The following is a 17,011-nucleotide window of genomic DNA, read 5'->3' on the forward strand; positions in this document are numbered from 1 at the left end:
CGCTCGGAAATAACCCCTGGCAGGCTCGGGGACCTTATGGAATGCCGGGATTTGAACCACCATCCGTCCTGGATTGGCTGTGTGCAAGGCAAACGCCCTACCACTGTGCTATCTCTTGGGCCCCACTTCTGCAGAATACACATGAAACACCCATCTCCCAACTCTGGCGTTGCCCCAAACAAAGACTCTGCCCCAACCTACATACACACACACACACACACACACACACACACACACACACACACCACTGCCCCTGAAAGCACCCCTCTACTTGCCTCATGTGCAGTTGGCCCATTTCTCAGCACCTCTGAGTGAAATCAGGCAGCGTCTGGTCCCAGGCTCTGACCTTAGCTCACTTGGCATCATGTATCTAAAGTTCATCCATGTGTGACCTGGATTGTATTTTCTGGTGGGGTTGCAGGGGAGGTCCTGGGGTCCAATAGGGCTACCCCCAACAGTGTTTGAATGCTGGGGATCGTCAGCTGTAAGCAGCTGACTCAGGTTCAATCCCTGGCATCCTATTTGGTCTCCTAAAGCATTGCTAGGAGTATTCTTTTTTTTGTTTTGTTTTGTTTTGTTTTGTTTTTGGGTCACACCCAGCAGCGCTCAGGGGTTACTCCTGGCTCTATGCTCAGAAATTGCTCCTGGCAGGCTCGGGGGACCATATGGGATGCCGGAATTCGAACCACTGACCTTCTGCATGCAAACCAAACACCTTACCTCCATGCTATCTCTCCGACCCCAGGAGTGATTCCTGAGCACAGAGCCAGGAGTAACTCCTGAGCACTGCTGGGTGTGGCCCAGAACCTCTACCCTGTGATCCAACTCTCCAAGGATTCCCTGGTCCAGCTTGGCCATCCTGATAGATAGACATGGCTTTGCTTCTACTCTCTCCTTTACTCTCCCCCCCCTCCCCATTCTTGGAAGCTTTCCCTTCATGTTGCTTCTCTGTGCCCTTAGCTGGCTGTGAACAGACCAGACCCTCCATTTCCAGAGCTGTGCCAAGCCAGACACTGGAGGGCAGTGGATATAGATGGGGACTGGCTCTGCTATAGCTTCTGGGGGCTACTCTGTGGGTGTGGAAGACACCATTCTGTCCCCCTCGAATGCCCCAGATCCCAGAGAGATCTACATGGCCTATCCTTTTCCCCACGTCCCACACAGTCTCAGATCACCGAGGACTTCCGTGCCCTGCGGAAGACAGCCGAGGAGATGAACTTGTTCCAGAGCAACCAACTGTTCTTCCTCCTGCTTCTGGGCCACATCGTGGTCCTGGAGACCGTCGCCTGGCTCGCCCTCTCCTACTTCGGCAATGGCTGGATCCCGACGCTCATCGTGGCCTTTATCCTTGCTACCTCTCAGGTGAGGCTGGGGACCCTCCCCAGCCAGAAGTCCCCCAGCCTCACTGCCCAGGGGGGCCCAGCACCCACGGGCTGAGGTTGTGGTGTCCAATTCCCCAGGCCCAGGCTGGATGGCTGCAACATGACTACGGCCACCTGTCGGTCTACAAGAAGTCCAGGTGGAATCACTTGGTGCACAAGTTTATCATCGGCCACTTGAAGGTAGGTGTCAGGGGTGGGTGTGGGTGAGAGACAGACAGACAGACAGACAGACAGACAGACAGACAGACAGACAGACAGATAGATGCTGGGCCTTCTTCCTTGGGTCCAGATTCCCTCACTAGCTTATTCCTGCCGCCTTTGTGTGGGGTAGGGTGTGAAAGGTGCTTGGTATCAAAAGAATCCTCCTCCTTTTCTTGTGGTCTTTGGGTCACATCTGCCCATGCTCAGGGGTTTCTCCTGGTTCTGCACTCTGGGATCGCTCCTATGGTGCCCATGTGAGATGCTGGGGATTGAAAACATTCTACTCACTGTCCTATCGCTCAGGCCCCACCTTTGGGGACCTTTCTGATCCTTTGAAATCCTTCTCCACAGACCCCTTTGGGATGTTTACGGGGTGGGGGTAGGCCAAAAAGAAGGGTTTGTTCTTGTGATCCTTCGAGAAGGGACCTCCCACCATGCACACTGTAGCTGAGATGGACAAGAATGTTTACAACTTGGAAGTGGGCAGGGGAACGACTCAGTGAAGCTCAAGCAGGGTGCAGGCTTCGTGTGCAGGTGCCCTGGGTTTGATCCCCAGCTTCTATGGTCCACTTCGGGCATTGAGCAGAGAGTACACCCTCAGTACCACTGGGTGGGACTCCAAAGAGAAAAAAAGGTTTAAAAATCCAGACTGGGGGCCGGGTAGGTGGCGCTGGAGGTAAGGTGTCTGCCTTGCAAGCGCTAGCCAAGGAAGGACCGCGGTTCGATCCCCCGGCGTCCCATATGGTCCCCCCAAGCCAGGGGCAATTTCTGAGCACATAGCCAGGAGTAACCCCTGAGTGTCAAACGGGTATGGCCCAAAAAAAAAAAAAAAAAAATCCAGACTGAGGGGCTGGAGAGATAGCATGGAGGTAGGGCGTTTGCCTTGCATGCAGGAGGATGGTGGTTCGAATCCCGGCATCTCATATGGTTCCCCAAGCCTGCCAGGAGTGATTTCTGAGTGTAGAGCCAGGAATAACCCCTGAGTGCTGCTGGGTGTGGACCCCCCCCCCCCCAAAAAAAAATCTAGACTGCATTCCCCCTAAGGAGGAGAGGGCAGGTGGGGCTGACCAGAGGCCAGGTGCCCAGCAGAGAGGTGCGTGTTTTTGATTTGGGAATTCAGCTCAGTTCTGTAAGGTTCCTTTTACAAGGCTCAGCTACCCCTGGAGAGGGTCTGGACTTCCTAACGTCCCTCCCTGCCCTTTGTGGCTTGGGGAGTATCTTTACTCCTGGGCTAAGCTGGTCCCATCTGGGTTTCTGATGGGGTGGAACCCCCCTGGACTGCCGTAGGAGGTGGTTTGCCTGGCTCAGGCCTGCCATGGCCCGAGAGTCTGGTTTCTTTGCAGAATTTCAAGGGAGAGGGTATCTGTGTGTGGGTGTGTCTGGATTTGTTCCTTGGTCCTCACACTAGAACATTCCACTCGTATCTGTAACCCTTGTGCTTGATGAGGCTGGCTAGAGCCTCATTCCTTCCCATCCTGGGCCTCTGGGCCAGAGCGGCTGCGACTGGCGGCTTCATGTGTGGCTGATGAAATCCGGATTCTGGGAGGGCGGGAAGAACCAGTACTTGGCAGGCTCCAAGCTAGAGGCATGTAGGGCTATGGGGGGTGGGGGGATCCTCTCCCAGCTGACCAGGCCTAGGAACAGGGCCCAGCAATGGTGGATCCCCACCAAGCCCCCATGAGGGGAGAACTCATTTACCCACCATTCCTTTTTTTTTCTCTGGAATTTTCTCTCTTGCTGTGTTGGGGAGGCAGCTGTGTTCTCATTTCTCCACCAGGAAAATTGCCCTTGCTCACCTTTGGCTCTAATGAGTCCTCGCCTACTTAGTGGGGGGTTCTGAGGTCACCCCAAATGCTACTCGGAGCTCTTCCTGCTTGCAGCAGTGGTGAAAACCTGTGGGTTGTAATAAAATGTCTGCTTCGGGCTGGAGAGATAGCACAGTGGTAGAGCGTTTGCCTTGCATGCAGCCAACCCAGTGTGGTTTGAATCCCAGCATCCTATATAGTCTCCCAGGCCTGCCAAGAGCTATTTCTGAGCATAGAATTAGGAGTAACCCCTGAGCGCTGCCAGGTGTGACACCCCCCCAAAAAAAATGTCTGTTTCATTTATCCAAGTTTTGGTGCCATACCTAGTGGTTCTCAGGAATCCCATTTGATGGGTCTCAGGGGAACATAAGTGGTGCTGAGGGCCAAACTGGGCTCTGCTGTGTGTTCCTGTCCTAATGGCCCCAAAACCCTTAAAGCTGTGGTTTAGCAAGTGGTTTCTTGTCACTAGAGAGAGCCTTCTCCATTGCCTGCTGGTGACTGTCCCAGAAAGAGCTCACCTAGGTCCCGTACTCAGGGACAAGACCTGTCCCTACCCTGGGGATGTGTGTTGGGGGGGCATCTCCTTGTAGGGGTGTGGCTTAAGGTGCCCACATGGTAGTCTCACCAAGGCTTCCTCTTTGAAGAAGGGATGAGCCCAGACAACTGTCCATTTGCTGATCTGCCCCTGGGGGAGTGGATCCATTCCTGGGCAATTGGATCCTCCACTTAAGGTTGGGTGGATCTATTTTTGGGTGAGTAATCCATTCCTGGGTGAGTGGATCCATTTTCAGGCTAGTGGATCTTCACTTTCTGGGTGAGTGGCTCCATTCCTGGCTGAGTAGATGCTCTATTTCTGAGTAGATGGATTCATTCCTGGTGAGTAGATCCATTCTTGGGCAAGTGGATCATCTGTTTTGGACTGGAGGGTGGATCTATTCTTGAGCATTCAGATCCATTCAAACATTGTGTGACCAGCTCTCATTTTTCCCTGGCTTAGAGCTTAAACCTGTATGGTGTTTTTTTTTTGGGGGGGTCACATCCGGCAGTGCTCAGGGGTTGGTTACTCCTGGCTCTGTGCTCAGAAATCGCTCTTGGCAGGCTTAGGGGACCATATGGGATGCCGGCATTCAAAACACCGTCCTTCTCCATGCAAGGCAAATGTCCTACCTCCATGCTATCTCTCCAGCCCCTAGACCTGTATGTTTTTCTATATTTGCCAGTGAGCTTTAGACCTACCTGCATGTTTTCATGTGGACCACAATGCTTCTTTCTCCCTCAAGCTCTACCCTGCCCACAACCATGCAGGCACAGTGTAGGGACGGAGGAGGAGGCAAATGGGAACCCTGGCCTGGAGTTGGTGGAGGTTGGTGCCCAGCGTCCCTCATTGTGGCTTCTCTCCTCTCTCCTGGGGATCAGGCAGGAGGTACCAAGAACTCGAGGGCTAATCCATCATCCGGGCACTGATTGAGTCATCTTTGGACTCCAAGACCCAACTGGGACTGTGTTTGGTGGAAAAAGGGGGTGCTGGGGAGAGCCTGGCCTGCCCCCACTTTCTGCTCACCTGTCCCGTGCCCCACAGGGTGCCTCTGCTAACTGGTGGAACCACCGCCACTTCCAGCACCACGCCAAGCCCAACATCTTCCACAAGGACCCGGATGTGAACATGCTGCATGTGTTTGTCCTGGGCAAGTGGCAGCCCGTGGAGGTAGGGCTGGGGGCCAGTGTTGCTGGGCGGGTGGGGGTCTGGTCAGGGTGCCGGACAGCGACATGTGGGGTGGCAGATATGGGTATGTCCAATGTGGATGTGGGAACAGTCCAGGGCGCCCTAATTAATTCAGGCTAGAGTTTCCATGGCCTCTGCCACACCTCCCTGTCATTCCAGGGGAGAGGGAGATTGGAACCCAAAGTTCCGAGAAGCCCCCAGTTTAGTCCCTGAAGGCCAGCTCCAGGAGACCTGATTCAAAATCACAACTCTTGGGCTCCCGGTCCCTGTGCCAGTCACCCAGCAGGTGACATGACCTGGGGAGGTCTGAGTTCAGCTGTGGTAGAGAGTCATATATGCTAGGTCTAACAGCCAATTGCTTTCTGACCTTCTAGTTAGTTCCCTTTTCTTTATGTTCTGTTTTTGGGCCACACCCAATGGTGCTCTGAGATTACTCTTGGCTCTGCACTCAGAAGTCATCCCTGGCAGGCTCAGGGTATCATATGGGATACCCGGAATCGAACCCACAGGTCTTCTGCGGACTAGGCAAACGCCCTACCACTGTGCTATTGTTCTGGCCCCAAAACTGATAGTTTCTATCAGAAGGTCCCCTTCCAGCGCCTAGTCTTTGCCTCTTGTTGACAATACACTCTAAATATTTTTTGTGACATTTTTAGAAACTGACCTCTTAATCTCTTTCTTTGTTTTAGTTTTAGTTTGGTTTGGAGGCCACACCCAGAGATGCTCAGGGTTTATGGTTTATTCTTATCTCTTTGCTTAGGAATCTCTCCTAGTGGGCTGGGTAGGGGAGGCTATGGGATGCTGGAAATCCAACCTGAATCTGCCATGTGCAAGCCAAACGCCCTCCCTGCTCTACTGTCTCTCCAGCTCATTGATCTCTTTTTTTGTAAAGCAAAAAAAGTGGAACCTGAGCACAGTGGTAGGGTATTTGCCTTGCACATGGCCAACCTGGGATGGGCCCAAGTTTGATACCTGGCATCCCATATAGTCCTCCGAGCCTGCCAGGAGCGATTTCTGAGTGCAGAGCCAGGAGTGACCCCTGAGTGTCACCAGGCATGACCCAAATCCCCCACACCCCAAATCATGGATTTTTCTGGGGACAAAGATCTGGGCTTTGGGCATTTGGAATTCCAGGGTCCCTCAGGCCAGTTAAGGCATTTATTTTCTGCCCTGTTCTGCTGGAAAACAGCTGGTCAGCAGCCATGCTCACATCGGCTCATCTCTTCAAACTGATCCCTTGGCCTTCTGATAAGTGGAGACAAAAGCTTGCCTTTCTTGGAGGCTCTGAGGCAGGGCTGTGGGCTGGCTGTCCTAACAGATATTCCCTGTGTCCCTAGCAACAGCTCCCGCATGGCACCTCCCCTGGCTTGTTCTCCCCAGCCTTCCTGCTCCGCCTGGGAATCACCCTGGTCATGCAGGGCCCGTGGCTTGGAGTCTTACGAACCTTCTTCTTAGGCCGGGTGTAGGACCCTCATTGCTCTGTATGTTTGTGGGTTCCCAGGGCAGGACAGGGGGTGGCTGGGTGGGGCTGAATTACCTCTCCTGAATTTAATAGGTCAAGAAAGACAAGGAAGGTTCTTGTCATCTCTTAGACATTTTGTTCCAAAGCTGACAAGTCTCCCCCACATTGCCCGGTGCCCCTTGGCCTTAACCCAAGCCTCTGAGGTTCATGGACAAGCTGAACCTCCAGTGGGCAAAGGTTGGGGGATGGGGAGAGCGGGCACCCTCCCTTCTGCCACCAGTCTTGGCTTGGGGATACCCAGCCACCACCGGCTTCTTTTTTTGGGGTGCCACACCCAGTGGCACATAAGGTTACTTTTGGCTCTGCTCAGAAATCACTCTTGGCAGGTTCGGAAGACCACAGGAGATGCTGGGGATTGAACCCAGGCCGGTCCTAGGTCAGCCACTTGCAAGGCAACCCCCCCCCCCCCACTTGCTTTTCTATCTCTCCAGCCCCTCTCTTTTTTTTTTCCCAGGCTGGGATGGTGATGTTGGGCTTTGGTCACACCAGGCTGAGCCATGTACACTTTCGCCCTTGGGGTTGTTTTCTCCTGCCCACCATCTCCTTGAGATTTGGGCATAAACAACCCCAGGCCCTTGACCTACATCTTGCCATGGCCCCATATCCAGACAGCTCCCCTCTGTCCAGTGCTTTCTTCCTGGTTCTACACTGTGCTCAGCAGGAGCCAGCTCTAGTGTCTATTCTGCATGTTCAGTTGTGCTCAGAACTGGTATCTACACTGTTTGCTCAGCTGGGATCAGAGCCGGTGTCTATGCTATTTGCTCAGCTGGGATCAGTATTGATGTCTACACTGTATGCTCAACTGGGGCGAGAGCCAGTGTCTACACCATGGTTCACTCAGCTGGGCTGAGTGCTGGTGCTCAGTGTTCCTTTTAGCTCTCTGATTGGCTGATTCACAGGGCTCGGGCTCAGGCAAGGGGGTGCAGGGCAGGGCCCCCTCCCTGCATTTTGGTGATAACAGCATCTCCTGCCAATCAGTCCTGAGGGGCACATGTGACCTTAGTGCTGGGTGAAGGGGGGCAAAGGGGCCTCTTGAGTGACAGGGCCTAGCTGCCCTCCATGGGACCAGGGACCCATGCCTTGGCTCTCTCTTGCTTGTGGCACTTGGGAAGGGGGCTTAGGGGTGGCAGCCACAAGAGAATAGGGGTACCAGAGACCCTGTGCCTGGTGAGTGTGCCTAGTGGTTGCTCCTGGTCAACCTGGAGCTCTTAAGACCCTAGAGTCGGGGCAGAGAGATAGCATGGAGGTAACGTGTTTGCCTTTCATGCTGAAGGTCATTGGTTTGAATTCCGGCTTCCCATATGGGCCCCTGAGCCTGCCAGGAGCGATTTCTGAGAGTGGAGCCAGGAGTGGCTCCGGGTGTGAGTGCTGCCGGGTGTGACCTCCCCCCAAAAAAAATCCCCCCCCAAAAGACCCTAGAGTCCCGAGGGTGCCTGCCTGCCCCTGTGTTAGAGCCTGTCACAGGCCTTTGAGCGATATTGGGGTGACCCATGTTCAGTGGGGCTCCCAGTGCCAGCTGTACCTCACCTATGTGGGGGGGAGGCCTGTGAACCACCCAGCAGGGGCTGAGGAGATTCTGCGGGTGACATGGCCAGGTAGGGGCGGCCTGAGCTCACGGCTTTTATCTCCCCTCAGTATGGCAAGAAGAAGCTGAAGTACCTGCCGTACAATCGCCAGCACGAGTACTTCTTCCTCAGTGAGTGTTGGGCTGGGATGGGGGTCACCATCCTCGCTGGTCCCAGCCCGCCCCAGCCTGGGAATTTGGGGACCTGAAGACATGGACAGGTTGCATCTGGGGGAGCCTGACACTCTCTCTGTCTCTTGCAGTTGGGCCGCCTTTGCTCATCCCCATGTACTTCCAGTACCAGATCATCATGACCATGATTGTGCGCAAGGACTGGGTGGTAAGTCCTGGGTAGAGGTGGTAAGTCCTGGGTAGAGCTCAAGGCACACTGGGCTTGGGGGTCTGCCAGCTGTCCCTGCATGTCTGGCTCCACATCCAAGTGCCCCTTTCCTAAGGTTGTTGAACCTAGCAGTGTTCCTGCTCTGTGCTATCTGTAGGGACCCTGTTTCCAAAAAGCACTCCCCTGCAATCCTGGGACTTGGGAGGTGTGTGGTGGAAGGGGTGTGTGGGGCTATTAAGGGATCTGGGGTGTGGTACTAGAGGGTGGGCCTGTCCCTGGGGTTTGCCTAGGGCAGAAATAGGGGTCCAGGGCCCGGAGAGATAGCACAGCTGCGTTTGCCTTGCAAGCAGCCGATCCAGGACCAAAGGTGGTTGGTTCGAATCCCGGTGTCCCACATGGTTCCCCGTGCCTGTCAGGAGCTATTTCTGAGCAGACAGCCAGGAGTAATCCCTGAGCACCGACGGATGTGGCCCAAAAACAAAACAAAACAAAAAAAAACAAACAAAAAAAGAAATAGGGGTCCAGACTCGGGATACCCAGTCACGTAGGTTTTGCGCTCAAAATTGCTCCTGACCAGCTCGGGGACCATATGGGATGCTGAGAATTGAACCCAGGTCCGTCCTGGGTCAGCTACGTGCAAGGCAAACGCCCTACTGCTGTGCTATCTCTCTGGCCCCTAGGGCAATTCTTGGAGCCTTCTTTGGGCTTTGTGTTGGGGCATTTCTGTGCTTGATGTTGGGGGTCCAACCAGAACCTTTACTTGCAAAGCACTCTCGCAGCCCTCCTAGCCACCTCTCTTTCTGGCCCCTCCTGTCCCTTTCTTTCCTTTCCTTTTCCTTTCCTCTCTCCTCCCCTGTCTGCATCTCTTCATCCCTGGCGCTGTTGAAGGTTAGGAGATGCTTTCACCTCCGTAACAGCACCTCCTGCTGGCCTTGACATTTGAGGGACTTCCGGCAACTTTTATGCACTTGCATTAAAAATAATTACTTGGGGGCTGGAGAGATGGGTCACAGGACTGGAGCATATGCCCTGCCCTGGGTTCCAGCTCTATCATTACCATCACCCCGGCCACCCCCAGCTCTATACCCAAAGTAGCACAACCTGCAACAAAGACAGACTAGCTGGATGCTTCCTGTCAGACACTGAGGTTTTTGGTCTCTCTAGCCAAGTGATCGCCACCCCCATTTCCTTGGACCCTGTGTGACGTCCCTTCTTGGGGACTGGACGTGTGCCAGGAACAACTGGGCACAGCCCTGCCAGCCTGACTCTATTGCTGGGGTCAGAGTGTTGGAGCCAGAGGGCGTGAGATTGGGGTTAGCTCTGCAGAGGGAGAGCATTTGAATCCAGCCTGCTTGCCCCAGTAGGGACAGTTGTGGCACTTGAGTTCTTGTAGGGGAAAAATGGCAGCTGAAAGGGAAGTGAGCCCAGCTTTGTGGGGGGTAGGAAGTCTGCTGGGGGTATTTTAATCGGCTTTCATGACTCCGGACATGAATATTTCATTTTTTTCCCCTCTCTGCTCCTGGACAGAGGAACACAAAGCCTGGGCCAAGGCTTTGGTAGGGAAGGAAATCCTGATACTTGAAGGATCAGGTGGCAGAGCCAGGGAATGTGATCGGGCCCTCAGACCTTGGGGCACCCTGCCTTGCCCTGCCAGGGTGCAGGCTGGAGGGGAGAGGCTTCAAGGGACCTGGGCGTGCTGCAAAGACCCGGACCTGTGATCACACAGGCAGAGACACGCTTTGACCTATAAATCGCTTGTGACAGGGTCTTCTTTGGGAGTTGGAATTGTTTGGGCTACACCCAGCTCTATGCACAGGCCTGGCTCCAGGCTCTGCATTCAGGGGTCACTCTGATTTGGGATTTGTTTGAGGCTAACTCCCAACTCTGTGCTTTGGGATTACTCCTGCCAGTGGTTGGGGGACCATCTGGAATGTGGGGGATCAAACCCTGGTTGACTACGTGCAAGGGAATTACCTTGCTGTTCTTTTTTTGTTTTGGTTTTTGGTTTTTGGGTTACACTCAGCAGTACTCAGGAGGTACTCTAGCTCTACACTCAGAAATCGCTCCTGGCAGGCTTGGGGGACCATATGGGATGCCAGGATTCAAACCACCGACCTTCTGCATGCAAGGCAAATACCTTACCTCCATGCTATCTCTCCAGCCCCACCTTACTGTTCTATTGCATCGCTCTGGCCCTCCCAGGCATCACTGTCTAGTGGGCATCTGGCTAGAGAGGGGGTATAGCAGCTCGCACCCTAGGGTATGGATGATCCACCCCAGATGTGAGGGCTGAGTTGAGGAGGGGTCCCTTTCCTGCTCCCACCCATCCTGGGGGTCTACTATCTCTGGCCCCTTTCCTTTCAACATTCTTTCTGGAAATTCTCCCTTTGGGAAGTCCTGGCTCTGTGTGGAATAATGGTCCCCTTTTCTTCCCTCTCAGCCTTACTCACTGCTCTCCCCTCCCACTCAGCTGATGCCAGCAATGAGGGGCGGGGGTCCGTACCGAAGTCTCTGCCCCTAAATCGGTCTGTTTCCTCCCTGGTATCCAGCATGGAGTGAGGGAAGGCGTTCAAGTCATTTCCTGTCTGAGCCACCCAAATAACTTGATCTCTCTGGTTGGCAGGAAACTAGTCACAGCCAGACAGGGCATGTCAGAACCTTCCTGCTGCCCCGGAGGCCGAGATGTGGGCCAGTGGGAATTTGGACACAACCCCAGCTTCATGCACGCACGCGCACACACACACACACACACACACACACACACACACACACACACACCAGCCACCTAGTCCTATGCAAGCTGTCTCATGGTGGCTAGGTACTAGGTGCCCTTGGAACTCAGGGATGTTTCTGGCTCTGGCACCCGGTGGCAGGGAAAGAATGGCCCAGTGCAGGGCTTAGGCTGTGTCCAACAGACATGATGCCTGCTCAGGAACCAACATGTCTCCTTGCACTGGGCGGCTGTTGTCCACTGGAGGGGCAGCTGGGGACAGCGGGGTAACCGGAGGCCTGGGTCAGGGGCGTCCACTGGCCTTTGCCCTGCCACGCTGTCCAGCTGCAGGGAGGGAGGAATCCCAGGCAGTGCCGAAGGGCAGTGCGGGGCCCTGCCAAGTGTTGGGGTGACATGTGTGCAGGTGATTACGGGCTCCCCGCTCCATGCCCTGACCCCCTCCCATCGCACCTGCCAATCGGCCTGCTCTTTCCTGCTGAGTCGCCGTGACCCTACCTGATGCCCGCAGGTTGAGTGCCTATCAGCACGTCTTCGGGGGTCCTGTCACCTCCACCTCCTCATCTTGTCTTATCTGCAGGACCTGGCCTGGGCCATCAGCTACTACACCCGTTTCTTCATCACCTACACCCCTTTCTATGGCGTCCTGGGGGCCGTGTTGTTTCTCAATTTTATCAGGTACCCATGCGTTGCCGGTCAACCCTGGGGCAGGGGAAAGGGGTGCAGTGCGCGGGGTTTGTCCATGGATAGACAGATGGACAGATGGATAGAAAAATGGGGTGCTGAGCCAGCCATGCCTGCAGGTTTCTGGAGAGCCACTGGTTTGTGTGGGTCACGCAAATGAACCACATTGTCATGGATGTCAACCGCGAGCCCTATCGGGACTGGTTCAGTAGCCAGGTGAGAACCCCCCCCCCCCCCAAATGAACCTGGCTGTAAAGGGTGTGGGGGAGGAGAAGGTGAGGCTTGAGGGGGGAAGGTCTGGTCTCAGGGTTCACCACCCACTGCCTCCTTGCAGCTGGCGGCCACCTGCAACGTGGAGCAGTCCTTCTTCAACGACTGGTTCAGCGGGCACCTTAATTTCCAGATCGAGCACCAGTGAGTACCAGGGGGCTGGTCCGATCCAAACCTGTCCCCTGTCCCCTCCTTGGCAAGAAGGGAAGTGACCAGGACTGTCCCCCTTTTGTCTTGTCTCTGCAGCCTCTTCCCCACCATGCCCCGACACAACTTTCACAAGGTGGCCCCCCTGGTAAAGTCCCTGTGTGCCAAGCATGGCATCGAGTACCAGGAGAAGCCACTGCTCAGGGCCCTCCTGGACATCGTCAGGTGAGCCGGGGAAGGGGCGCAGGTACCCCGGGATTGGCTAGGGGCATGGAGGGACTCTGCCCTGCATCGTATCTGGGGCCTGTTGTATATGAAAATATTTCCATAAGATTATTTTTTGGGCCCGGAGAGATAGCATAGCGGTGTTTGCCTTGCAAGCAGCTGATCTAGGACCTAAAGTGGTTGGTTCGAATCCCGGTGTCCCATATGGTCCCCTGTGCCTGCCAGGAGCTATTTCTGAGCAGATAGCCAGGAGTAACCCTTGAGCACCGCTGGGTGTGGCCCAAAAACCAAAAAAAAAAAAAAAAAAAAAGATTATTTTTTGCCTGTTGTCCCACCTTGACCTCCCAGGTGGGGGTGCTGTTGAGAGCTGAATAAATAGTTTGGGAGCGAGGTTTTGGGGGTCTTTTGCCAGAGTTGGCTGGCTGGCTCGAGGTGTGTTTTGGAGCTAGCAGCAGGCTGACGAAGGAGTCTCTTCGCCCAACCTTTTACCCCTTAACCCTCCTGTCTGTGGATTATTTGCTGCGGGTAAATATTACCAAGATCTCCCCCCAAAAGGGGACAAGGTGATGGGAATCAATTTCTCATTTTGGGAGCTCTTTGAGGATACGCAAACAAGCAACAAAGGAGTAAATGGGACCCAACAGGGCCCACTGACCACACCCTTCTCTTTCTCCCCCTGCAGGTCCCTGAAAGAATCAGGGGAACTGTGGCTGGATGCCTACCTGCACAAATGAAGCAACAGACTTGGGAGACAGAGCAGTGGGTGTCCCAGGGCGGTGGGTTCTGGCTCCAGGGGTGCACGTGGCCTGTGGACACAGGTTTGGTCTCTTTCCTCTCCTCTCTCCTTCCCTTCTTAACTTCCAGCACCTTGTCTTGGCCTCAGGGAGGTGCAGGTGTGTGGCCGAACCCCTCTTCCCATACCCAGTGGGGCCCTTGGAAACTCTCAGGCCTCCCTCAGGTGCCATTCCGTGAGAGACATCCTGGCACACCCCTTTTCTGACGTCTTCCACACTTACCTTCTGATTTTGTACCCTTTTTGTTACCAGAGAGCCCTTTTGATATTTGGGGTTTAGGGGTGGGCTGGACCCTGACAATCTTACCTTTGACCACCAGCAGGCTCACCCCAGGGTGGGGTGGGGGACACTGAGGAGCTGCAGAAGGAACTAGGGACACGTGGAGGAGGCAGTGTGGGTTAGAAGCCTGAAGCCGGGGGGCCTGGGTGCTTGGGGCCTTCACCTACAAACACCCACCCGTGTGTGGCTTGGGAGGGAGCTGGAGAACTGCACTGACTGAGCAGATGGGGCATTTGGGGGAGCACGTGACAGTAAGACCAGAACCCTTTGGGGTGTTTTGTGGAAAACCCCCACCATCAGGAGCACCCCAGCCTTGGAGCCGCTGTCTTCCCCCCACCCCTAGGACGCATTGGCAACTGACCTTCATTTTAGATCACTTTACTCCCCTCTGCTCTACGTTTTTGGGAAATAAATAATTTTATTCTCATGCCTTTGCTGAGCTGTGTCCTTGTATTTGGGGATGGAGGGGACAGGGGCATCCTCAGCTCTTTCCTGTCCTGCTGTCTCTCTACTCTGCACCCTTGCCCCCTCCACTTCCCTGGAACCCCAAGAGCTGGCCAGGACCACACAGCCATGGGAGCTGGTTCCCCAGAGCGCCGAGATCCGAGTGTCATGACTCTTGTAACTCTTTGTCTTCCTGTCTGCCCCATAAAGGCTCTGGGCTTCCCAGGGTGCTGTCTACTTTTGCCAGAAATGGTCCTCTGGGGCTGGCAGAAGTGGGGTTTGTAATTGAGGTCTCAGCCTTCAGTTTTGCACAAGAAATCAGTGTCACAGGAAGCGGTATATTTTGGCCAGGGTTTCTCAGTAGTTCCTTGGATCTTAGTGAGCCAGCCAAGCTTTTAACTCTCTGCTGCTTTCTCTGCCTCTTTTATGAACTGGCTAATAAATGTTATATATAATAATACGTTAAAATAAAATCACCCGAGGGTCAGGACTGATATAATTAAGGGTATTTGTGATAATTAACTCAACAAAGATAAAAGAAAAAGTAAAGTGATTTGACAGGTGAATGACAACAATGGGGACCACCTTTCCTTCCCACTAGCAAGCACCCCAGCTCACAGGATGCTATAAAACAGGACTCTGCCTCCCTGCAAAGCCAGACCTGACTTCCAGTACTAGGGCTGGGGGCCACTAAGTGCAGGACTTGGGAGGGAGGGAGGAGGTCACTGCAAGTGGGATGGGTCAGTTCAGTGGGGGAATATGGGACAGTCTTGGCTCTGGCCCACAGACATTAGTGTTGCATTAAGCCCTTAGGATGGGCTTGGGTGGTGGATGGATGGAGGGACCTTTCTCTGCCATCCCAGGCCACGTGGCTCTGCAACCCCCCTTCACCGGCTGGTCCTAGGTTTAGGTGAACGTCGGAAAGAAGTCTCACTCACAGGCAGGCTTCAGGAAGCATCAACTTTATTCATGCCCTATACATCACACCTGTGGTCAGTCTCAACCATTTATGCATGCTATCCTTAGCTTGCCCTGTGTTTTAACTTGTCCGGCCATGTCTCTTCCCCATGCTTCTCCATGCTGGCAAAAGGCCAAAAGACCCTAATCCCCTGGCTCAAAGGCCTGATCTCACCTTCCCAAGACCACTCCCAGGAAATGGGAGGGTTCTAGCAGGTAAGGTAATGTAATATCCAGTTCCCAAGACCCCACCCAGAAATGGGCGGGTTTCAGGTAGATACACCTAAATCCAGGGTAGAGTCACAACTAGAAGCTTCACTTACTAACTGTAGAACGAGCCCATCCCCACTGCCCCTTCTGTCCCACTGCCTTCTCTTTTTCTCTTTCAGGGGGACAGTCTATGCTGTGTCAGCCTATTTGGTCAGTTCCCCTGACCCACAGAGCCAGGCACCCTGGCAGGGGATATGGTGGGAGTATTGGGGTGCTATGAGCCAGCGTGGGAGGTTCCATAGTCTGAGCGCCACTGTGCCCACATCTGTTCTTCTGGTCCAGAATCAGAGAATCTAGATGAGGTAGCCCAGATGTTTGTCTGTACAAGTAGTCATTGCCACACCAGTCACTTGTGTGTGTGAATGACTATGTGAAAGTCTAAGCCCAGAGTCTCACCCACCACTCCCAACACTGCATTTGCTGGCCTCTCTTCCACTCCCTGCTTGCCGAGCTAGAACCAATCGCGGCTTCTCCCAGTGCTCCCTTTCCCTGCAATCCTGGCCTGTACTAGTCTGTCCCTAAATTCTGTGACTGCTTGAGTCTGGGAGGCCAAGCAAAGACCTGACATCCAGGCCCTCTGTGCTCCCCGAGACCACCGCTAGGGGCGCACCGGCGCAGCTCCCGCCACGTACCTGCTAAGACTCCGGGAGCCTCTGGGTGGCGCTCGAGGCCCGGTGCGCTGCCTCCCTGGAGCTACCATCATCCATCAGGTCAACTTTGCTCTGGGATGCAGGATGCGCTTCTGCCCCAGCATCATCGGGCCGGCCCGGTAGGGTACCAAAGGGATTTCTCTGCAAAGTGGGCAGTCTGCTCCGGGAGTCCCAACGTGGGACAAGACAGAAAGTATGCAAAAGCCAGGGCACAGCTGGAGGGCACCTCTGGGTCTTGCTGCTTGGGGCTCTTTATCCATCAGCACTGAAAGGTTGAGTAATGTCCTCAGAGCACACAGCACTGAATCAGAGTTTAACCTCTTACTCAGCCTGGTTCCAGGTGACAGGGACATGCACCAGGCAAGGACTTCCCAGACTATCTGCCCCCCACTTCCACCGCCAATAGTGGTGTGGCCGTGGCACTGGGTCCAGAGGGGAAGCCCTCACTCACATTTCCTGCTGACAACTTTGTCTGAATAGACCTTTACCTGGGTCGGGAGCTGTGAAAAGCGAGGTGGGGTAAGGGGGGGGACAGGAAGTGGCTGCCTGGCTCTCTTTAGATCTCCCCAGAACCGTTGGGAAACACCCACTTTCCACACAAGGAGCCCAACGTCCGGTGACCCGGCAGAAAAATGGGGAGAAGGTTCCCTATTAAAAGCCCCCAGCACCCCCCAATCATATGGCACACAGTGCCAGCAAGGAGGGGTCCTCAGCTCCATCCATTGTGCAGAGGGAGGCAGGGTGGGCCCAGGATGACCAAGCTAAATTAGGAGTGCAGCTGTGAGCCCCAAAGCACCGTCCCTTTCTCCTCCAGCCCCCTGATACTCCCAGGGCCCAAGTGCCCCGCTTCAGAGCGCATTAAAGTCGACAACACTATACAACAGCTGACTTTTTTTAATATAAAAATAACAGCTTTCCCCAACTCTGGCTCCAGATAAATGGGTCGTGCTTATTAGGGTGGGGGAGCTTTCTGTCCCGTCCCTAGCCCTGGACACATAGGGCTACAAGTAGATGGGATGGAGGGGA

The 17,011-nt window shown here is 54.4% G+C and overlaps 1 protein-coding gene across 1 annotated transcript in view; it reads left to right on the forward strand.

Moving 5' to 3' along the window:
- FADS2 (fatty acid desaturase 2) overlaps window positions 1–13,555 on the forward strand; it is a 30,828-nt gene extending 17,273 nt beyond the window's left edge. Inside the window, exons 3-12 of the mRNA XM_049779689.1 lie at window positions 1,165–1,362; window positions 1,461–1,562; window positions 4,968–5,093; window positions 8,269–8,329; window positions 8,461–8,537; window positions 11,846–11,943; window positions 12,069–12,165; window positions 12,284–12,363; window positions 12,466–12,591; window positions 13,274–13,555. Coding sequence (XP_049635646.1) covers window positions 1,165–1,362; window positions 1,461–1,562; window positions 4,968–5,093; window positions 8,269–8,329; window positions 8,461–8,537; window positions 11,846–11,943; window positions 12,069–12,165; window positions 12,284–12,363; window positions 12,466–12,591; window positions 13,274–13,325 — 1,017 coding nt within the window. The 3' untranslated portion in view covers window positions 13,326–13,555. The remainder of the gene's footprint in view (window positions 1–1,164; window positions 1,363–1,460; window positions 1,563–4,967; window positions 5,094–8,268; window positions 8,330–8,460; window positions 8,538–11,845; window positions 11,944–12,068; window positions 12,166–12,283; window positions 12,364–12,465; window positions 12,592–13,273) is intronic.
- Window positions 13,556–17,011: the final 3,456 nt, after the last annotated feature.

Source organism: Suncus etruscus, chromosome 9 (genome assembly GCF_024139225.1).
Source record: "Suncus etruscus isolate mSunEtr1 chromosome 9, mSunEtr1.pri.cur, whole genome shotgun sequence".
Classification (NCBI taxonomy): Eukaryota; Metazoa; Chordata; class Mammalia; order Eulipotyphla; family Soricidae; genus Suncus; species Suncus etruscus.